The 24,989-nt window shown below is 35.8% G+C and overlaps 1 protein-coding gene across 3 annotated transcripts in view; it reads right to left on the bottom strand.

Moving 5' to 3' along the window:
- The window catches only part of PRKD1 (protein kinase D1), a 355,712-nt gene that overhangs the window by 74,772 nt on the left and 255,951 nt on the right, over nucleotides 1-24,989 (bottom strand). For all 3 annotated transcript variants that reach the window (XM_030931729.1, XM_030931727.1, XM_030931728.1), the window contains exons 3-4: nucleotides 12,788-12,919; nucleotides 10,410-10,570 (exon numbers count right to left, since the gene is read on the bottom strand). In XM_030931729.1, coding sequence (XP_030787589.1) covers nucleotides 10,410-10,570; nucleotides 12,788-12,919 — 293 coding nt within the window. The remainder of the gene's footprint in view (nucleotides 1-10,409; nucleotides 10,571-12,787; nucleotides 12,920-24,989) is intronic.

Raw genomic sequence — 24,989 nt, 5'->3', positions numbered from 1 at the left:
CAAGAAAAGATCACTCTCGTCAATTGCTTGACAAAAATATTATCTTTAATCTGGCCGTGTTGATTTATTTTCAACATGTCTCCATATGGTTAAGTCTCTATATGGTAAGCGAATGAATGAAAATATGTCTTCTTCATGTTAAAAAATCAATATGGGAAAAGACATAAAAAACATACAGATCATAGATTGATGGAGGATAACAGTCACAATACATAAAGACTATAAACCAACAAGCAATTCAATGGAAAAAGGGAAAGGCAATTCACCACAGCTGAAACACTAAAGGTCAATTAATATATGAAAAGCCTTTATTCTCTCCAATAAAGAAATATATAGTTAGGCACAGATTATATGTATTTCAAATCAGCAGTGAGGAAAAGCCTTTTAAAATATTGACAACACCTGTTGGGAAGAGTATAAGGAAATGGAAACTCTCATATACCATTTTCATTAGAGTTAAAAATGTAAACTTTTACACTTTTTTTTTTTTTTTTTTTTTTTTTGAGGCGGAGTCTCGCTCTGTCGCCCGGACTGGAGTGCAGTGGCCAGATCTCAGCTCACTGCAAGCTCCACCTCCCAGGTTCACGCCATTCTTCTGCCTCAGCCTCCCGAGTAGCTGGGACTACAGGCGCCCGCCACCTCGCCCGGCTAGTTTTTGTATTTTTAGTAGAGACGGGGTTTCACCGTGTTAGCCAGGATGGTTTCGATCTCCTGACCTCGTGATCCGCCCGTCTCGGACTCCCAAAGTGCTGGGATTACAGGCTTGAGCCACCGCGCCCAGCCACTTTTACACTTTTGAATAACTATACATTTTTTTTTAAAAAGCAGTATAACCTATTTGGATTATAATAATGTTATCTACTAACTCATTCAGTAAATAATTTTTATTTTTATTATTTTTTTGAGACAGTCTCACTCTATCACCCAGGCTGGAGTGCAGTGGCATGATCTTGGCTCAACGCAACCTCTGCCTCCCGGGTTCAAGCAATTCTCATGCCTCAGCTTCCTGAGTACCGGAATTACAGGTGTGTGACACCTGCATAGCTAATTTTTGTATGTTTTTAGTAGAGGCAGGGTTTCACCATGTTGACCAAGTTGGTCTCGAACTCCTAGCCTCGAGTGATCTGCCTGCCTCGGCCTCCTAAAGTGCTAGGATTACAGGTGTGAGCCACTGTGCTTGGCCAAATAAATATTCATTCAGAATTTACTAATGCTTTTACAAGTATGCAAAAAATACATAGAGATGCTTATTTTTTGCATTATTTTCATATTTAAAATGGAAACAGGAGGAGAAATTGGTTACATAAATCAATATATTTCATTGTAATATAATACCAGGAAGCTTATACAAAGACATATACTGTATTTACTTGTTGGTTTATGGTTTACCTATGCAAGCTCCATGAAGGCAGATAATTTATCTATTTTTGCATACTTGTGCACCTCAGGGTTACAGACATAAAAGCGTAAACTGACCAGGACATGCTGGACGTGGAGCAATGGCGAGGTTTCTCTAACCATTCTGCTACTTGCACAACTGTCACTAAGACATTTCTCTGAAGAAATTTTGGTCGAATTTTATGCATCAGTTTCTTCCAAGACATTTATAAAGAGAAAAGTCTGTTATCTTTTTGACAAACTAGACGTAAACAAAGTTCAAGAAAAATAGCTCATGCTGAAAACACATCTTATTTCCATCAGGAGCTAGCCTGTGAAGGCCTGGTTGCTTTTAATTTGTACGACTTGCACAGAAAATCAGACTACTCTTCAGTCCTCCTTTATGCAATCTGTTCCCAACTGCAATGTGGGAGAAAGAAGTGAAAAATGTTTCCCGTCCTTCTTTGGCTTTATGCCCAAAGGATTATTTGAAGGGAAAGATACTAATTCACATTTAAAATTATGTCTAGAAGGCATTTTAAATTATAAACCAAATTTACAAGACTATAAAAATTACACTCACCTAGCTTTCACACTGGACTTATTCTAAGTAGGACACTTTTTGAATAAGAATAATTTTCCAAAAATAGGAATTTACTATTATTGAAGCAGATGTCTTCATCCTGTAGCTTATGAATCAGAAATCCTGACTCATCAATCTTAATTAACCCAGAACATGTTCTGGTTGTGTTTTCATTAGCTTCCTTTGTTAGAGTTACCTTAACAAATCCATCTTAGAATGGATACTAATAATACTATTTAAAATTTATAGTCCCACGAGGGAAAATAACAGTATGTCAACTCTCAATTGAACAAGGTACAGAAATAAAAGACACTAAACATTCACAAGTCAACTGACCAAAACAAACCATCACAAGAAGAGCACTGTTGTATGCTCTAATACTTGACCTAAATACTTCTCCTCTATGTTCATATCATTTATTGCTTAAGATAGAAAAAAGGCCAATTTTGGAGGGGGGCTTAACAAACCTTTTTTGAAGGAAATTTGTGTATTTTCCATATATAATTTCTGTCTCGATTGAGAGACTGACATTTCCATTTGTATACCATTTTTAAAAAACAATTAATAGATTGTTATAACACAAAAGGATGGAAAGATCCTTTATTGGAAAGGTAAGTTCAGGAACTGTAAACAAGTAGTTACAGCCATCTTTAGGCAATATACTGGGATGGTGTCCTCACTTTGCAGGCCTCTGTGGTACCTGGGATTAGGACATAGTTCCGATGTGCATGAGATTCATTTAACATAACATCACATAAGTGAGGACTGATGTAGTCTTCTTTATTCTCAACATGTCTGTTCAGTTTCATTAAAAAAACACCAATGTTACGAAATCAAGCAGTCACAGGGCAAAATTTGACCTGAAAAACCTAATTCTATTACTCTAATGACTTCATTGCCCTTCAGCTTATTGGGACTATGAAAAGTTAAACATAACAGGACAAAAGCAAGGAAAACCTGAGGGCTTTCTGTGAGCCAATGTGTTGAATTTTGAGCTAAACTTTGACCTGATTATTCTCATAAAGTCAATACAGACAATTGTCTGATGTCAGCCTAATATGCTGGTTTGAAAAAGATAGTGAAGCAAATTTCTAGTGCCAGGTAGCATTAGTACCTACCTCAAAGCCAGGACTCACAGGAGACTGAAACATGAAGTTGTAAGAGCAAAAAGCAGGCAAAGGTGCAGAATCAAAGGAGAAAAAGACAGGAAAACAACGTTATTGGATGAAAGTAAAGCACATTATTCAATAATGTTTCATATAGGCATGTTTTAAAAGAAAAGCAAAATGTTATACTAATCAGTCTTTATAACTACAGAGAATCTGAGTTGGAAACTACATTTAATATTTAAATGGAACTATAGACACTAAGTAAAAATTGCAAAAATAGTTTACAGTTGTGAGTTGGTAGATGTTAAAAAAAAAAAAACTCTACTTGTCATGGTCTCAGTGATGAACGATGGTTCTTTCACCTTATTGAAAATAAATTACAGTCAAAATGAAGCATTTTTGACCTTTAAGTGAAAGATTAGATTTTCTTCACAATAATTCATATTCTCAATGGGAAAAGAAAGAAAAAGGTCATCAAAGTAATCAAATGATACAAAGTTGTTAGATGCTTGCAAGCAAGAATAAGCTGATGAATAATCAGTAGCAGTCAGTGGTTTCCAAACCTAGAAAGTCCAATAGCGGGTTAGAGTTTTAAGGAGGAAAATACGCCTATAGTGTATTCTTTGTTCATTTTACAATCTTTGTTGCATATAATTATTTTCTATCTGATTCCATTCAAGGTTGAAATATAATTCAAAAGCAGTAAGGTTACTCTGAATGATTTTTTAAAAGATAAGAGGTAATGTCAATGAAAAATATGACAGAGTTTAATTAAGTAGATAACACTTAACTGGTAATTTAAATTGAGTATGTTGTTTTTCATCTCTGTTCTCTCAAGCTGTTTTGGGGCAGATCTATCTGATAACTAAAAACCAAATCAAAACTTCAATATAGTTCACTCTTTTTCTTAACGAAAATGCATGACTGAGCTTTGAAATGTGATTTTTTTGCAGTGTTGAATAAAATACCCCACATTGAGAAAAATCCTAGTATCTGTTTTTTTTTTTTTTTTTTTTTTTTTTTTTTTTTTTTTTTTTTGAATCCTCAGTCCTCATTTGAAATCTGCAGCTAACTCATTTTGTCAGAAACTTTGGAAAGTCATGAGCATTTAGACTGAGGTTCTACCAAGACTGATTGGTTATCCGGTATTACCTGCTACAGGCTGGGTGTGGTGGCTCATGCCTGTAATCCCAGCACTTTGGGAGGCCGAGGCAGGGGGACCACGAGGTCAGGAGATCGAGATCATCCTGGCTAACATGGTGAAACCCCATTTCTATTTAAAAATACAAAAAATTAGCCTGTATTTTTAAACAGAAAATACAGCGTGGTGGCAGGCGCCTGTAGTCCCAGCTACTCAGAAGGCTGAGGCAGGAGAATGGTGTGAACCCAGCAGGTGGAGCTTGCAGTGAGCCAAGATTATGCCACTGCACTCCAGCCTGGGTCACACAGCGAGACTCCGTCTCGAAAAAAAAAAAAAAAAAAATACCTGCCACATTTCTGGATTGACATGAAGCATGTGCAGAGCTTAAGGGCAACAACCACTCATTTGAAAATAACCAAACATGAGTTTCAGGGAAAAATTATAACCTTGTTTGCAGGTACTCTTAGGGCACATTCACATGCAGAAATGACAAAGTTGGCTTTTTGGGAGAGGAAATCAATTTCTTCATTTCCAAAGGAAGATATTATCCTTGCCATCTACATATCTGATATCCAAAGTGTATGTATTTTCCCCAGTTAGCAGCCCTGAATATCTTTTTTCTGGGCTGTCATCACAATTCAGCTTCAGCAGCATGCTATTCAGCTCATATTTGAAGATGGTCTATGTAACATGCATTCATGTACTCATCCCTCTAAGTTATTGTTTCCCAGAGTGCATGCGTTTCCTACACAATATTAATGGGTTTTATGAGAAAAGGGTTCCATGTTGGAGTGGATTTAAGAACAGTAATTTCACCACTGTCAGACTTCTTAGAACCTTAATTATGCATAATAATTTCTAGGATGCCCAATATTTGGATGGACCAAGAAGCATTTCCTAATCTTATTTGACCAATATTTTTTTCAGAATATTTTATGGGGCCATTATTTTTAAGAAAAACTTTGAGAAACACAGAGACAGCTCTATCTTTTCATCTTGTTATCAAGTTAGAATCACCAGAAATGTCTCTAAATCACCAAGGAAAAGACAGCGACCTGTTTCATTCCTAATTAGTTGTAAATTATACCACAGTTTTGTTTTTGTTTGGTGTTTCCCTTAAATGAAGGTCATATAATTACAGTTTTGTATCTGTGATGAAACTACTGTAGGTGACAATGTTTATTATGCAAATGAATACTAGAATGTATCCCAGGATGATGTGGCATATTACTTTTAATTTAGCACCCAAAGAATTTATTTCCAATTATTGAATAATGCAAATTTTATAGCTCCATTTTCCTTTAATTGACTGATAGGAATCTTATAACATAATGTATTAATTATTATGATATAAAATTTCATTCTTTTCTCACATGACCTGTGTTGAAGAATCTCAATGACTTTATAACTTGCTATTTGGAGATCTATTGTTATTATCATTTTAAAACATTTTTACTGAGGTACAATTCATATGGAATAAAGTATACAACATTCTAGGTGTATAGCTTGATGAAGTTTTGCATGTGCATAAACCCATGTAACCTCTGCCAAGATCAAGATATATAATATTGCCAGCATCCTAGAAAGCTCACTTCTGCTCCTTCCCAGTTGACATCCCACCTTAGTTTTATTTTGAAGTATCTTGCCATAAATTGGTTTTGCTTGATTTGAACTTCATATACTGGATTCGTAACTATGTACCCTTTGTCTGACTTCTTTCTTTAAATATCATTTTGTGGGATTCAACAATGTTGTAGAGTGAATCAATAGTTCACTAATTCCATGGCTGTATCATTCATACAATCCATTGTATGACTACACCACTATTGGTTTCTAATTTTTAGCTATTATGCATAAAGATGTCAAAAACATCTTATAACATATCCTTCTGTCAATGACTCTCTATATTTCTATTGGATATATACCTGGAAGTAGAACTGGTGAGTCATGCCATATGCATGTGTTCAGCTTTACAAGATAACTGCCAACAAGTTTTCCAAAGTTCTTTGGGCCAATATACAATCCCAGTAGTAGTGTATGTACGTTTAGTTACTCAGTATCTTCCCCAGTACTTGTTATTAACAGGTGTTCTTTCAATGTCAGACATTCTGATGCAGACATAGGTCATTACAGACTTAACTTTACAGTCCTTGATAACTAATGATGTTAAGCACATTTTCCTGTTTATTGTCTATCTTGTAATGTGCTGGTTAAGTATACTGCTATATTTTAAATAATGTTGTCTGTCTTCTAACTTTTTTGTAAATGTTCTTTATGTGCTCTGCATATGAGTTTTTATATGATATATTGTATTGAAAATGTCTTCTCCCACTCACTTTTCTATTCTCTTAATGGCATTTTGATTAAAATAATTTCTTAGTTTTAATGATACCCAATTTATCAATCTTTTTCCATTGTCATCAGTGATTTAAATCCTGTTTAAAAAAGGTTTTCCTACTCGAAGTTCTTGTAGATATACTTTCTGTGTTACCTCCTAGAAGCTTCCAATCTACCTACAATTGATTTCGTGTATGGTATAAGATAGGGTCAAGATTCTTCTTTGCCATATAGATATCCAATTGGTCACAGAAATGTTTGTTGAAAAGACCATTCGTTTCTCACAGCAATTTTTCCCTTGTCGTAAATCAGTTGGTCTGTGTATGCACATACTTTCTGGACTCTATTTCATCGGTTAATTTTTCTGTTTTTGTGTAACAGCACATTGCCTTAATACTTTATACTTAACTTTATGTAATGCTACCTTGTCTTTACTGCACCTCTATAATATGTTTGGCAATTCTCTGGTTTGTTCTACATCAGGGGTGCTCAACCTCAGTACTATTGACATTTTGGGCTGGATACGTCTTCATTTTGGGAGGCTGCCCTGTGTATTGACCTCTCTGTAATTGATCACTCAAATCCAATATCCTTGGTTGCTCTTGGGCGCCTTCAAATAGTGTTTTGTTCTTTTATTTCGTATGTTATTCGGCTTTTATCATTGTCCCTTATGGGACAGTTTATCTGATTAAAGTTTTCCTTTATACCTAGGAATAGATGTTCTAGAACAGATTATTATATTGTAATAACTTTTTACCTAAGACTAACTCTTGCCTGGTGTGGGTTCAATTGGCTTTGACTTTTCCCAAATACCACAAGAACACATGTAAATAAAATAAAAAGATGAGTAAAGCATATAGAAATAATAGAATCATCTAATACTAACTTCTTATACAATTGCCCAAAAGTCCATAAAATTGATATAATTTGATAAATAAACTTATAAATAATGATACAGTGTATTAATATGTTCCACTTAAGGATCCGCTGAGAGTTTCTTGTTTCCTTCTAATACTGATGATAGTTTACAAAAAAAAAAAAAAGAAATCCATGCCCACAGAACTGTTATAAATTGACCATATTTTGGATTTTTTAAAAGATGGACTGTTTTATGGATAGCATAATGGATAGTTTACTGCCAAAGTTGATGATAGTTGAAGTTTGTCATGTGATCTATACTGTTATAATATTTTTTTCTATCTTAACATTAGAGAAATCTGAGATTGAATTTCTGTGCCCAAATGGATAAACAAACAGAATTACCAATGTCGTAATCTGTATCTGAAAAAGGAATTTTATAGTCAAAATAGGCGATCATTTATGGAAAATATAACTTTCTTATATATGAGAGAAAATATACTTACTATGGCAGATTTGCAAAATGGATGTTCTAGTGGCATTAATGAGCAATGCCATCTTTACAAGGGTCAGGCCATCATTCTTTTTGGAAATGGAAATTATTCTTTAATGTATATAGAACCCAAAGGTTTTACTATTATTGCCATAATATCACCTATTAGGCACCCACTATAACTTTTAAACTATAGTTATTGGTGTTATTGGGTTGAAAAGGGGCATAGGCATGATACTCCCAGTGTGCCTTGGTCGAACAGGGTGCTTTTGTTCCCGTATGAAGGAGTGAAGACATGAAAGGGAAAAAAGGCAACATGTAAATATGTGTCCTCCTCAAGGTGGGCCAATGTTTCCTACTTTCTCTGGGATTGGATAAAAACAGAGACAAGTAGGCACCCCATAAGGACACAAAGGGCTTTGCTGTGTTTAAAACACGATTCTGAGAACCAGTGTGTCAAATAGTATCACAAACATTACTTCCAAAGGCATTTCTCATTTAAAGGTTACCTGAAGGCATTTTATACAAGATTATGAAAGCTTATGACTCCCATCCCAGTAGCTTTAAAAAGTGCCTTGTGGCTCCAATATTTTCTCACTTAGTAAACATGTGATTTGATCATAATTTTACAAGTATTCTTGACAGACACAGTTAAAGTCTAATTTTAAAAGTATGTATTTATAAAATAGATTTTAAGCATTTTACAAGAATTTTAATTCACCATTTAATTTCAACATTTTATGTGATGTAGCAAGTAATTCAGATAATTTAGTAGTTATAATTTGGTTACATAAAGCAATAAAATACGTTGGTTTAAAAACACAAAAATCTGTGTTAAATTATACTTACATAAGCTAAATTAGATTTATATAGAAACTATACATTTATATACATATATGCATAATTTACAATTTTGTTTCTTAAACTTATTTTTAAAGTTCTATCTTATAAACATCATGACTCACAGCAGCTATACTTAAAAGCAAGAGTAACTGCTGTCACTTGTAAAATCACTAATTACGAAAATTCAAACTCAAAGAACTTCTGAGCTGAGAAGATGACACAGGATTATTTTAAAACACAGACTTTGACTTAAGCACCTTTCAGTAAGATTATCATAATTTCAATTAATAGAACTTTATGGAATAATATATGATCACGCTTACACATTCTGAATAGGTACGAAGTTACAATATGTTCTTCTAGTTATTGGTGAAATTTAGTACCTGCCTTCTCCAACTAGGTTCACTTAAGGATGTACCGAAAACACAAAAACTCCTAAAAGAGAGCCCTATAAAAGAGTGTGGGATTTTTCCTAATTATTAATATAATTCATTTGACTTACACTCCTGGCTGACACTTTAAAAAATTTTGGTGATATAAAGATCACGATCACAAAAAAGTTTTTCCAAACAAGTAATTTATACAACTTCTTATACTTCTTACAGATGTCTTCAGAATTTATTACCACTCTCCACTCCAAGAGGGATCTATTCAACCTAAATGTTTTAGTATTTTCAAAACTTTTTCCTAATTGATTTTTACAATAACAGGATTATAAAGCATCATTGTAATATCCATTGGGAGATAGAGGGGGTAAATATGGGAAATTTATATCCTCAAACTATTAGCCTATTTCAGAATGTGTTTTTATTTTAAATAATTCACATAATTACCACAATTTTTATTTTGTTTTGAATGTTTGGAAAATCCAAATTTAACTTTCTTAAAGAAGAATATTAACCATATCCATAAGATGTGTGTGCGTGTGTGTGGGGTGTATATATATATATACAACCCCAGGGAGACACAGACTCAGCCATGCATAGCCCAGTGATGCACAACTTAGTAATGCACAATCCCATTAATACACACTCCCAGAGAGAGAGAAAATAGAGACACACAATCCTTAAGCCACACAAGTCTATCCGTCCCACGTCATGCATGTGTATATATATACACCCCACACACACAGTCTAAAGCAAATGGAAATATTTAAAGTGTTAAGTCCTAATTGTCTCACAGGACATATCAATCAGTTTTTGACAATAAGTCTGCATGTATGCCAGTATGCCAAGCAATAAAGACATAAAGACTTTCATGGTTTCACAAGAGCAAATTTCAAGTTTCTTCTCAAAATAAATATTCAGTCATGCCACAGATTCCTCTAATAATCTTCAGAGAACATTTTGTATCTCTCTAGTTTCCAAATTTTGACAAGCGATGTTTTGCAACATTAACACATTAGTTCGTGCTGCTCTGGCCCTGTGACCACGATAAAACCTCACATATTTTACAATTACCCTAAGCTCAGAGATAAAAGCAAACTCAAAACTGTTGGATATTTGATGAGGCACTGACCAATCTACAGCACAAGCCCTGAAGAAACACTGTCATTAACACCCAGGCTGCATTCTCCGTCCTAGGGCCCTGTCTTGGATTGATATTGCTATCACATCACCCCACAGATTTCTCATGTAAATGGGGAAATGAGTAAACAGGAGGCCTTACCAGAAGGGGCTCATCAGGGGCACTGGTAGAGAGTTCAGCAGATGATGTGCGGATGGTGCTGAGCCCAGTGAGGGAAACATTCGAGAGTCTTCTCCGCCTCACACCACTGCAATTGTTGGGTATTTTAAATGCACATCTTTTATGGTAATTCAGACCACATCCTGGAAAGGGAAAATAAAAATTATTTTTGTTGAGCCATAAATTAAAAAGTGATTTCAATATTAGTGTAAAGTAGAATTTTTAAAAAACAGTACAGCTTCTGTTTTCTTGAGGGTATTTGTAAATTCAAATTTTCTATTGAATATTCTCTGATTTTTTTTCTCATTTGTTAATGGGTTTTGAATTCTGATCTTATTGCACAAGTTCAGGAACTATACTAGTTATCATTTTAAAAAAAATGTTCTGTGATATAACAGAGTTAGGCTTTAAGGGATATAGAAATTAACTCAAATTAGATTATCTGAGCCACTTTCAGCTGCCACAAGTTCAAATGTGAGTTGACACATAAAGGAATATTAATCACAGCACATCACAAGTTTTAGACAACACTAATTTGAATCTGGGTCTCATAACTTGCTTGTCTGCATGGCCTTGAACGAAGTTTTCACCTCAGTTTTCTCATCTCTAAAATGGAGGTAATTCTAAAACCTTGTAGAATTACTAAGAAGATACATAAAGTACCTCACATGCTGGTTTCCACATGGTAGGTGATCGATAATTGGAAACAGATTTCCCACCTAGGCAAGTGTCAGTTTCCTTTCAATATTTTTACTATTCATATTCCCCATGCAGCTGGAGGCCATCACTTAGAACACAGCAGTCCGGAGAGACAAATTTTCATAAAACTACATTTTAGGCAGAGTTTCTTCAGATCATTGTCTCCTAGCTTCCCTCCTCACAGAGAGAAGTTCAGAAATTGCAGATAGCTTATTTGTAGGTTGCATAATAAATGCTCAGTTATATTTGTCAAAGTTCAAAGAGCTCTATCCTTGCCCTCCCAATCCAAAGAGAATAGAGCACAATTGCGCAAGTTTTAAAGATTATATCATGGTGTCCTAGCACCTTGAATTGTGCAGCTCAAAGTGTTCTTTCCACATTATAATAAAACTATGTTGTTGGTGCAGAAATGCAGGTACATGTTCTAGTTCGCGACTCAACAGCTGAGTGAACTTAGATGGTTTAATTTCCCAAATCTCTGCTCATTTCAACAAATGTGTATTCAATGTCTACTATTCCAATTTCTGACTTACTTACTAGGCAAATTTTATTTGTAGTTGGCTGATAAAATATCGAGCATCATATAGGGGTGAAACATGTCCATATGATAAAGGAGAAAAGATGTGAGAATAAGGGCTCCCAGGTCAGACCGACTTTGTTCAAGACAGGAAACTTAAAGAAATGAACAGAAGACAATCCATGTACCCCTAAATGCCTGGAAGATACTTCCGAGGGAGATACTGCTACATTACTGTAGACTGCACAACATAAGCAGATAGCTCCAGCATGCATTATTTTTTATTTTTTACTATTTTATTAGCTTTAGGTGTACAAGTGGTTTTCAGTACATGAATGAATTATATAGTGGTAAAGTCTGGGCTTTTAGTATAGATGTCACCCAAATAGTGTATGTTCATTGCACACAATAGGTAGTTTTTCATCCCTCAGCCACCTCTGAACCTCCTGCTTCTGATTCTCCAATGTCTATTGCAACACACTGTGTGCCCCTGTGTACCCACAGCTTAGCTTCCACTTAAAAATGAGAACATGTAGAAATTGGTATTTTGTTCCTGAGTTACTTCAGTTAGAAAATGGCCTCCAGTTCTATCCAAGTTGCTGCAAAAGACATTATTTTGTTCTTTTTCATGGCTGAGTAGTACTTCATGGTGTGTGTGTGTGTGTGTGTGTGTGTGTGTGTGTGTATATAATGCATATTGTGAACTGTATTCACAATTGCAAAGGTATGGAATCAACCTAAGTGCCCATCAACCAATGAGTGGATAAAGAGAATGTGGAGCGCATACACGCACACACACCAATGTATATACATATTTGTATATATGTGTGTGTATGTATATATGTGTATATATACATAGATCTATGTAAATAGGTGTATATATACACGTAGACTTATGTATATAGGTGTATATATACACGTAGACTTATGTATATAGGTGTATATATAGATAGATCTATGTATGCACACATAAAAAAATCATATTTTCTCAACCAACGAGTAGAATATATGTACCACATTTTCTTTATCTGCTCATTGGTTGATGGGCACTTAGCTTTTACATATCTTTGCAATTGTGAATTCTGCTGCGATAAACATAGGAGAACAGCACACATTTAACTTGCATGGGAAGAAAATAACTTACCTTCACATTTAAGACCTTGACGCACCAGCCCCCACAGCATTTCTCCACAGTGATCACAGAAAGCTGGAGCTCTGTATGAATGAACAAAGAGGGCATGGGGACGAATCTGAAAGTCTTCAAAGGTGGCAGAAGCTGTAAAAATAGTGATGTTGAAAAGTAAGTCGAATAGGCACTCTGATCTGTAAATCAAAAGTATGCAAGATAATAAATATGCCAATACAGATATAACTCTCTAGCCAAAGTTAGGGAAGATAAGATGCAACACAGCTTGCACTTTCAGCCATTAGACATTATTCCCAGCCACAGTTTTACAGTTGGTGGCACAGCAACCGTCTCTCTTCTCCTCTTCCTGCTTGACCAAGTTTCAGACCACTTTAAAAATGGCCAAAAAACTAGCAGAAAGCATGAATGAAAGTATAAGTAAACCTGATTTACAAATACCTGATGATACTTAAAAAATGTTACTTTTTATCTTACTTAAGTGAACCAGAAAGGTATTCAAAAATATTAATGAAAAGTTGATGAATTGAATTCAGACAGATCTGAAAAATAGTATACTTGAGTATGACCATGAAGAAGTACATTACAAGGTCCAGCTGAAAGACAGATAGAAAAGATGAGTGGCTTCCTTATATAGGGATAGAGCTGTTTGAACTCTTGGGCAATGTATAATAACTAAGCATTTAAATCATGACTGAGCAACAACCAAGCAGCCACTTCACCAACATGCCAAAGAGAGGGATTTAATACATACGCTGGTGAATTGCAGTCCATTCTGAGAAATATACCTTAATCAACCATATTCATGTTGTAGGGAACTTTTTGGTGTTGCTTACTGTTGCTTATTATGTATGGTACTCATGCAGGATATTAAAATCCATTTTTATTACATTTTTCCATATGATATTTTTTATTATATTATAAAAGTGGTTTGTGCTTTTTTTGTTCTTGCTCAAAGCAAGAAATAGAAAGGTATAGACAGCAGAAAGATTAGCTTTTTTCTCAATGTCCTAATGGAAAGTGGTGGATCTTTCCAGACCTATGTGCACGCAGTAAGCCTGAGGTTGAGGCTGCACAGTATAGCACCTGGCAGTTAGAAAACCTGGGGGAAGCCTGACTTTTACTAACTGCTTATGAATGTTAATCCTTTTCAAAAAATAAAAAAGAAATTACCTGGCATAAATTGGGGGAGTGTCACTGAAAATCTTTAGTTTAATTATTTATATTCCTTCTCATTAATTCCAAAAATGTCTGAATCCAGCTTGGTATTCGTATTGTCAAATTCTAATGTTGCTTATTTTGAATACTACAGTAAATATTCAACTAATCATTGTCATATTATTGTCATAGTTGAGTGACATCTCAATAAGCACGAGCCTCAGTTTCTCATACCTAAAAAGAGACAGTCTGTCTGATGATGACTTCTCCAGTCCCTTAAAATTTAAACTTCCATTAATGTAAGAACAGAACCATATGAACTTAATTTTGTAAGATTTTATTTTAAGATAACTTTGGGGAAAACTGAGGCCTTCAATATATTCCTTGTTTCTGCCTTCCTTTCCTTTCCTCCTCAATTCAAATAAGTTTAGGAAATTGCATATCACATTTCCCACTTCAAGATCCACAATATAATTGTCAATGCTTACTCCAAGTAGATCAGAAAAAAAAGTGTGGTTTGGGTACCAATCATCTACTTTGGTGGTTTGGTCAAAATGTGTCCAATTGGGAGAATGCTAAATTCTCTTTAAAATTGGTCTCTCATACTCATGTAGAAAATTTATTTTTAAAATATCAAAGAAAATAATTAAAGATGAAACTTTATGCCAGTTCTTAACTTCTAGCTTCTCCCCTCAGTCCCAAATCATCCCGCCAGACCAAACAACTATGACAATAATATTACAATGATTAGTCGAATAATTACTGTAGTATTCAAAATAAGCAACATTAGAATTTGACAATACAAATACCAAGCTGGATTCAGACATTTTTGGAATTAATGAGAAGGAATATAAATAATTAAACTAAAGATTTTCAGTGACACTCCCCCAATTTATGCCAGGTAATTTCTTTTTTATTTTTTGAAGTGGATTAACATTCATAAGCAGTTAGCACCCTTGACTTATGTTTAAATGCCATATTTCTAAAGTTCAATTTTAATATTCTCCTGTTAATTTTAGAATAATTAAATACATTTTTAAAATAAAACTACGCAGTGTGGTGAGGTTTTACATCCATTTGAAATCAAAGCACAACATCCATTCATTATGAATTTACCTGTTCTGCACCCTGGGGGAAATCAGCATTAGTTGAGAGTATGCATGCCATCTCGCCTAATCACAAAATTGCACTTCAGAGATAATCACTTAGCACAGGAAAACAAAGTGAATGCTATAATTCCATTTCATTTAGGTTTAGGAATCAAAATGGACAGATAAGAATAGGAATATTAAACTGTCTAAAGATTCTAAGAGAGGAACAATGGGCTATCTGTTAGTCTGTCATAATCAATCAGCCAACCTAAATTAAAACCATATGACAGGGCAACAAACTAAACACAACAGGCCCCTTATACTGGTATTTGTGTCTCTCTGATTTGCTCTATTCACAGCCTATTGTTATACTCCAGTGTGCAAGAAAAGAGAAAATGACATGCTTTTCTTAGTCACTGAGCATTTGAAACAGGTAATTGAGCCAAAAACCCTAAGATAATCAGTTCTTTAATGGTTCATTATAAATTGTTGCACAAATGGAGTAAACTGTTTGGTTAGCAGTACAGAAGAAATAAGACTTCTGAAGCAAAATAATCTCTAAAGGTCAAAATTATTTGCATAGTAAAACAAAATAATGTCAGATCTTCCAAGAATTTCAGTACTGTTTTTTAAAACTGGTAATTTTGTCAATGGGAGAAGCATAAACTCTTTCTGGCTATGACAAGTTGGGACTGATATAATGAGAGGAAATGCTTAAGCAATCTATAAGGTAGTTATTATGCCTATGCCCATTTTACAGATGAGAAAACTGATACTCAGAAATTAAGGAGCTACACTAGGTAATACAGAATCTGAACTCAGGCAGTCCTGATACCAGAACCATATAAACTCTCTCAGCCACTATTACTCAACTTATATTTCTTTGACTATTTAAACACTATGGATCATAAGCTGTACCTTTATTTTATGTATTTTTAGAGAGTGAAATTAAATATATATAAATCATAACCCCTTGTAACATGCATTATTATCTTATAACAATGTTGGGAAAATAAGAAGCCATGAAATAAAGCACACAAAAAATTTATCCAGTTCTCAAGATCAAAAATTCTTTTAGTATGCTTTTTGCATGAGCTCCATGTTTAGAAATCCTCCTTTCCAAACAAATTGAGGAACAGTAATTGGTTTTTCAACTTTTACAAAAGTCAATGGTAATGATGCATAGGTGAGCTAATAGCCAACTGGAGCTTTGTGTCCACATGATAACATGTCACCACATTTAATTGATTAGTTTGTTCTGTTCCAAAGCAAAACATTTTGAAGTTTCTGAAAGCTGTGAAGCTTTGTTGTGGGCAATTTTTATTTCTTTAGTGTCTAGAATATTGAAAATAGTTTCTGGATACCACTCCTACACAAAACCACATACTTGCCATTTTTAAGGTATTCTGTAGATTAAAAACAAAACAAAACAATATTGGCTGGGCGCAGTGGCTCACGCCTGTGATCCCAACACTTTGGGAGGCCAAGGCAGGCAGATCATCTGAGGTCAGCAGTTCGAGACCAGCCTGGCCAACATGGTAAAATCCCATCTCTACTAAAAATACAAAGATTAGCTGGGCATAGTGGCTCATGCCTATAATCCCAGCTACTCAGGAGGCTGAGGCAGGAGAATCACTTGAACCTGGGAGGCAGAGGTTGCAATGAACCGAGATCGCATCGCTGCACTCCAGCCTGGACAACAGAGTGAGACTCCGTCTCAAAAACCAAAACCAAACCAAAACAAAACAAAAAACCAGTATGTGAAATGTGAGATTAATTTGAACAACGGTTGCATGAAGGGAGACTCTGATATAAAACTAGCTTGGAGAGACTGGGACCAACAGAGAAGCAGGAAAAAATGACCAACCTTGGGGGTCGGCCATATCTTCTTTAAACTTCCTTTCATTCACCCATAAACACACATCACTGGTGGAATGATCACTACTCATAGTCAATTTCTTGCATTTGCGAATATCTCAAATTATTAGAAAGTTCTTTTTATTGAGGCCCCAATATACTTCTCTAACTTTTACTTACTAATTACAGTGCTAAAAGCAAGCCTTTAAAAATAAGGCATTTTTATGCATTTAAGTGAGCTCATGTAAGTAAAGCAGTCCTAATAATTTCAAGCTAATATAGTTTATTTATGTTATGTGTTATTAATATATCTAGAATCTACTAGGTAATATAGTATATGTTGAAAATAGAAAAAGGACTAAGGAACGATATCTGTAGTTGAGAGTTCAAAGTCAAAATGAGGATGACAGTCCCATGTATATTTGTAATACCCAATGCAGGGATGGAACACAAGACAAAGGGTGGCTAAGTCTGTCTAGGTCTGTCAGGGAAAGCTTCATCCAAGAGAGGAAATTGTACAGAATCCTGAAGGTTGAATAGTATTTTGAAAAGCAGAGAACAGGATAAAAGAGGGAACATTTCTATCTAGTCTGATTTTAACTATAAATAACATAGGATTGTCTGTATATTTCTTTACAGTTATTGTGGGTTCTTGACACTTTATCATCTTTGGTGCATTGTCAGGGTAATCAGCAAGAACGACTACAAATTGTCCATGAGGCAGGGAACTGAGAGATGACAACAGATCAATTCCACACTATTGTGGCCCAGGTATGTGACAGCGCTTGTAAAATTAAGCTTGCACATGTCCATACTCCCTCCCCTCCACACAATACACACATACCCAACCCCCAAGGTTGGTCATTTTTTCCTGCTTCTCTATTGGTCCCAGTCTTTCCAAGCCAGTTTTATTTCAGATTCTCCCTTCATGCAACCGTTGTTCAAATTAATCTCACATTTCACATTTTTGTTATACCTGAAAACATCCTCACAACTCTCCAACAACAAGAACATTCAATAAATTCCTGTAGAGGGATTTGCAATAACATCTTTCAGATGGATGATGAAATGAAGGGCATCTCCATTTTTGACTTAACATCTGACCAGAAACTTGTTAGTGAGGTGCAATGATGGGAATTTGGGAGGCTGTGAATATATCATCTCAGAGATCATAGCAGCCAAGAGAAAAAAAAAAAATGTATTTAGATATGTTGACTAGGCAGCTCAGAAGTTTCTGGGAAGTTATTTCCTAAGTTTGTGGTTAGAGATTAAAAAAAATATGGCTACAAGAGAAAAAGGTCTCACAAGCCAGACTGAGAACACAATAGCAAGTTGCCCTAATTAGGAAGAAAAGGGAGTGGTAACTAGATAAATGATGTGACTGCCCATGGAACTGTCTGATAAGCTCAGGTTCACAAAAGTAAAGTATCAACAACAGAAGGAGCAGCACAGAGTCAGACTGAATGCAAGTAAGTGGCTCCAGCCAGAGAACCACCCTAGGAAGGCCAAAAGAAGGAAAAGCTGAAGCTTTTTAAAAGCTAAAAGAGAACAGAAGGGCTTTCAGCTGTGTGTTTCATGTGGCAAGAATGAAGCGGACATAGACCTCAAACACAGAAATAAATAGTTTAATGAAAACAGACAAAATAGAAAAAGCTATTCAATTATATTTTCGTTTTTATCTTTTCTAGAAAAATAGACCATCGTTAAACTAAAAGAAAAAAAATAAGAAGTAACATATCAAGAAGAAAAAAAAGTCTAGGATGGATGAGAAAGGGGCTTTAAAGAAATTATTTTCAATAGGCCCAAATGAATTATAGATGAGTACTTAAAAGCTTATTTTTAACTTTAAGTATCGGGAGAACCGGCTCCCGATGTTTAATGTGGCTTCTTTTCTATTTCCTAAGTGTCTCGGCTGGGTTGAGAAATAAAGGGAAAGAGCACAAGAGAGAGAAATTTAAAGTTGGGTGTCCGGGGGAGACATCACATGTCGGCAGGATCCCTGATGTTCCTGGAGCCGTAAAACCAGCAAGTTTTCATTAGCCATTTTCAAAAGGGGAGGGAGTGCATGAATAGGGTGTGGGTCACAGAGATCGCATACTTCACAAGGTAATAAAATGTCACAAAGCAAATGGAGGCAGGGGAGATCACAGGACCACTGGATGAGGTGAAATTAAAATTGCTAATGAAGTTTTTGGCATGCATTGTCATTGATAACATCTTATCAGGAAACAGGGTTTGAGAGCAGATAACCTGTCTGACCACAATTTATTAGGCGGGAATTTTCCTCCACCTAATAAGCCTGGGAGCACTACAGGAGACCGGGGCTTATTTCATCCCTTCGGCTTCAATCATAAAAGATGGGACGCCTTAAAGGGGCCGTCTATAAGTCTACCTTCAGTGCACATTCTCTTTCTCAGGGATGTTCCTTGCTGAGAAAAAGAATTCAGTGATATTTCTCCTATTTGCTTATGAAAGAGGAGAAATATAGCTCTGTTCTGTCCTGCTCACCAGCAGCCAGTTCAAAGTTACCTTTCTTGTTTCCTGAACATCGCTGTTATCCTGTTCTTTTTTTAAGATGCCCAGATTTCATATTGTTCAAACACACATGCTCTACAAACAATTTGTGCAGTTGATACAATCACAGGGTCCTGAGGCAACATTCACCCTCCTCAGTTTACGAAGAAAATGTTGGGATTAAGAGATTAAAGTAAAGAAAGGCATAGGAAAACACAAGGGTATTGATTGGGGAAGTCATAAGTGACCATGAAATCTTCATAGTTTATGTTCAGAGATTACAGTAAAGACAGGTGTAAGAAATTATAAAAGTATTAATTTGGGGAACTAATAAACGTCCATGAAATCTTCACAATTTACGTTCTTCTGCCCTGGCTTCAGCCGGTCCCTCCGTTCAGGGTCCCTAACTTCCCACAACATTTAAGAAAACATCTATCTCAATATCCTAACAGAATGATGTTTGCTTAATGAAACTATTCTAAAGCCCTTTTGTAAGAAGAATAGAACATATTCTAATAAGAATAGAAAAATGTAACAGAAAAGTAAATAAATTCTGCTCTACTTGCTATTAAAATATTCTATAAAATGTTGATATTTTAAAATATGGGTGGCTGTGAAAGACAAAAGAGAGAGATCAGTAGGCTAGAATTAGTGACCCAGAAATCTACCTTATGTATATATTTAAAATATAAGTCTTAACAGAAATCAATGTCAAAGGTAGAGATATCATTTAAAAATAATTAACAAATTGGCCAGGTGCAGTGGCTTATGCCTGTAATCTCAGCACTTTCTGAGGCTGAGGCAGGCGGATCATGAGGTCAGGAGATTGAGACCATCCTGGCTAACACGGTGAAACCCCGTCTCTACTAAAATACAAAAAATTAGCCGGGTGCCGTGGCGGGTGCCTGTAGTCCCAGCTACTCAGGAGGCTGAGGCAGGAGAATGGCGTGAACCCAGGAGGCAGAGCTTGCAGTGAGCCAAGATTGTGCCACTGCACTCCAGCCTGGGCGACAGAGCGAGACTCTGTCTCAAAAAATAAAATTAAATTAAAAAAAAAAAAATTAACAATTAGTAACGATTAGCAACATAGGGGAAAATACTACTTGAAACAATATTTCCTCTCTTATACTAAAATAATTACCTGCTGAGCAAAAAGTTAAATAAAAATATAAAATCATAGAAAAACTAGAAGAGAACAGAGTGAATCCTTATTAAATCTCTGGTGACAAGATGACTTAGAAACAGGAGGTCATAAATCTGCAGTGATGCAAGAAATCAAATGAGAAAGACTCATTAGCATGATCATGTAGGCACTACCGGTTGACTTGCCAAGGAGTCATATAATAGTCTCTTTAATTTAGCATAGTTAGAGTAGATTTATTTATAATAATTATATATTCTAGGTCACAGAAATCTAATTATGCTTAATAACTCCAGGTACATAGAACATAATTACTAACATTCAAGGAGAGATCCCCAGGCAGTTTTAGATTCCAGACAAGCAGGTAACAAGGCCTATGTTCTATTATGAAAATAAAGAAAGTTAACATGTATTCACTCCTCAGAAAAAAAAAAGAAATTATTTTTTTCATTTTTTAAAGCCAGAAGGATGCACCAGAACAGCAGGAGTGTTTGATGGCAGGGCTAAAGCCTTGCTCAAGAAATAGCTTAGGATCTACTCATGAACCCACAGAGCTGTTACAGTTAACACGTGAAGGATCCTTTAGTTCTTTTCCAGGCAACTGAGCTCTATGGCTGCTGCAAAACATCTGCTTAAGAAGCAGCAATGCTTCCTGCCAGGAAAATGTTGCTTGAATAAAACAGATACAAAATATACACAATTATTATCTGTCCATTAAAATAAATAAATTTATTTTTAAAAGCTTTATAAAAAATAAAGTTCTTTTTACAAAATGGAGCCTTATGTAGCTAAAGGATGAGAGAGCTATAAAATGGGATTATTTTATGCCATCTACCTCCATACTGAGTTGGCCAAGCATACTCTCCTCAACATACTTTTTCTCCAGCCATTTCTAAGAATGCTTCACTGTCTTTCACGTCAATCTCTCCTTCTGTTTTGCATACATACTTCTCAGGTAGCCAGGTTCCACCCGACCCACACTTCAGCTCAGTGTCACCTATTCCGGGATATGCCTACCCCCACCTGCAGAAGACTGCCCTCTTCTCTGTTTCATAGCGTCCTGGGCATTTCCGTCATAAAATGTATCACTGAATATTGCCACCCCTTAATTGTTTATTTGTTCACACATAACATTACACATTGCAAGACCACAACTTCTCTAACTGCGCATGCACATATAAAAGTGATTAATTCTCATAAACATGTTGCTTCCCTGCAGTTCTAAGGCTCTACATTTTATTTAAGTCTCAGTAATCAGTAAATACAGTATTTCAAGTTCAAAAGTAAAGTCCATCAGAATAATATCTTGGATCACATTTTAAAAAGTGTCTAGCATTGCTTTCCAGAGATGTTTTGGCTAGTACCTTGTTATTCTAAGTGCAATATGGTGTCAGTAGTGATAAAAAGCATGGACAGAGTGCCAGGGAAGACCTAGGCTCTGATCCTGGTCACAGCAAATGCATGACCTGGGGGAAGTTACTTCACCTCTCTGAACCTCAGAGTCCTTTTCTATAAAATAGGCTTCGTGTAATGAATCTCACTGGATTATAAGGAGGATACAAAGTAATTAGTATCGTCCTTAGCATACTGGTGGGAGCTGTCACAAAAAGTTCTTAGCACAAGGATGAAGTATATGGGCTTTGTGGTCAGAAAGACCTGGGCTTGAATCCCAGTTATTATTAATAATAATTATTGTCACAACCATCATTACTAATGGAGGGGAATGCTGTTTCTAAGTCTGTTGCCAATTCAGAGCCCTTAAAAACTAAGAGCTATAAAAACTAGTATTATTTGTTCCTTCTACTACCTTATAAAGCCTATGTTTCCACTCCAGAGGAAACTGCTTTTCTATCTACTGTCCTGGTTAACACTAATTAAATGGAGCTGGGTCCATAGGGCTGTGTCTAGTTCCTTCTCTAATATGAATCAATTAACAGTTGGGAATTGCAGTGGGGAAAGAAGGGTCACCATATCCTGATGTGACTGAATGACAAATGCCACAGCTGGAAAGAGATTAGAGAGCATCTCAGGTCAAGAAAGACTATAAATGGTTGCCCCATGTGTCCAACATAGAGGAAAAAGAAAATTAAGTAAAAATGTCATGGAGTCAAATTCTAGCTAATGAGTGCAAGCACTGCAGGCACCCTGAATAGAGGGAAAGAAAGGTCAAATCTGTTTTTCTTAGAAAGCTCCACCGTGTACAGGAGGCTTTATACCTTTAAAAGGATAATGACCTAATTTATATGAGGAACACCAGCATGCAAATTACCTTTAAACTTCTTACAAAAGGTTGGTAGACAAAGGCTAGGTACAGTATTATTCAGAAATATTCTGATAGGCAGCAGGGCTTCTCAGGACAAATAGCATCACTGTCGTCAAATACAATACATTTGCAGTTAGAGACACAGGACGAGGTTCTATGTGCTTTACTTCAAGTTGCTTTAAGTCTCACTGTACTTTTCATACAAACAGATGCTTATTTTTGATTCATGAACAACAAAACCTTTAAAAGCTGTGAAATATTCAGGGTATACCCACTCCAGAAGAAGCAACAGTTCAACAATTGCTGAATCCAATTCAGCGCTGTTGGCCAAGGCACCTGCTGTGTGCAGGAATTGTCCCAGCTGTGGCTCAGGGGCACTGAAAGGAGGGAACCTTGGTACTTAGAGACTCCCCCTATTCTTCATGAAGAACAAAGCTGACTGATTCAGTTGGTCCACTCTGGTTCATTAGAATAAAAGAAGAACTTTATGAAAAATCTGATTTTCTGCTTTTTCATCAGGTTGAGATAATAGCTTATATAAAGTAAAATTTATTCCTTTTTGTGTACATTCTTGACAAATACATACACACAACTCAGGACCAAAATTGAGATACAGAACAATTCCCAAATTTTCTATGCCCCTTTGTAGACAATCGCTACCCCATCTCCATTCTTCTGACAATCACTGATTTATTTTCTGTCCCTTATCTAATGTATCATATGCATGTAACCTTTTGAGTCTAGCTTCTGTCGGTTTAATGCATTTGAAAGTCATCCACATCGTTGTAGGCATGCATAGTTCATTACATTTTTTTTTTGCTGAGTTGTATTTCATTTTATTAAGATCCTACTGCTCATCCATTCACCAGCTGAATCCTTTCAGTGGCATCAGTTTACTCATTCACCTGGGAATTAGGGTAGAAGGTCAGCTAGGATTTATGGAAAGTGGAGATCAAGTCAAGAGTAGTAGGCTCCAATGAGGTAGAGGTCAAAGGAGTCTCCCTATGTCGCCAGGCTGGAGTGCAGTGGCGCGATCTCGGCTCACTGCAACCTCCGCCTTCCAGGTTCAAGCGATTCTCCCGCCTCAGTGTCCCGAATAGCTGGGATTACAGCCATGTGCCAAGCCCAGTTAATTTTTGTATTTTTAGTAGAGACAGGGTTTCACCATGTTGGCCAGGATGGTCCTGATCTCCTGACTTCGTGATCCGCCCGCCTCGGCCTGCCAAAGTGCTGGGATTACAGGCATCAGCCACTGCGCCTGGCCAAGTTCAGTTTTTGACCTGTTAAGTACAAGGTGCAACTGAGAATATCGAGATATTCAGGTAGGGGTGGATGAAAAGTAGGCAAATAAATACATAGGGTACACAGCGAAGTTTAGATTTAGAGTAGGACATGGACTATAGAGTTAATCTGGGGGTCATCAGTGTCACAATAGTAAATAAAGCCATGTGAATTTATGAGACCCTCTAGGGCTCTCATTTTCCATATGGTAGCCACTAGCCACATGTTGCTATTCCAATTTAAATTAAAATTTAATACAATTAAAACTTCAGTTCCTCAGTCACACTGGCTACATTCAAGTTCTCAATAGCTACATGTGACTAGTGGTTACTATATTGCAGAGTGTAGAACATTTCCATGTTTCCAGAAAGTTGAACTGGACCCCGCTGCTCTAAAGAGAGAATTTAACAACAGCAACAAAAACTTCAGACCACGTAGCCAGTATATACGACATATTAATTTTTCTCCATTTATTTGATAAGCTCAAGTTTAATTTTTATTCTTAAATTTTATTATTTACTTACTGAAATTGGCTAATACTTACCGAGTACTTATTTTTAGTCAGATTCTGTTAAACATATTATTAATTTTATTTAAACCCCCAAACTCCAAAAATGAGTGCTATTATTTTCCACTTTTTATAGATGATGAAATTAAGGATTTCAGTATGGATAAATTAGGCTACAAACTAATAATAGGGAATTTCTGGAGAATAATTTAGATCAATCAGAATCCAGGCCTACACATGGATTTTCTAAGTAATCATATCAACTGCAAATAAGTATCACTGTGTCCTTCTCCAGTATTTCCACTTCATTTCATTTTGTGGTGTTAACTCCATTTGCAAAGAACTTCCTGAAGAATGTTAAATACTAGTATTTAACTTTAACAAACAGT

The sequence above is a fragment of the Rhinopithecus roxellana genome, chromosome 5, assembly GCF_007565055.1.
Source record: "Rhinopithecus roxellana isolate Shanxi Qingling chromosome 5, ASM756505v1, whole genome shotgun sequence".
Taxonomy (NCBI): Eukaryota; Metazoa; Chordata; class Mammalia; order Primates; family Cercopithecidae; genus Rhinopithecus; species Rhinopithecus roxellana.
Note: the sequence above shows the minus strand (reverse complement) of the source record. Positions and strands in the feature narration are given on the sequence as shown.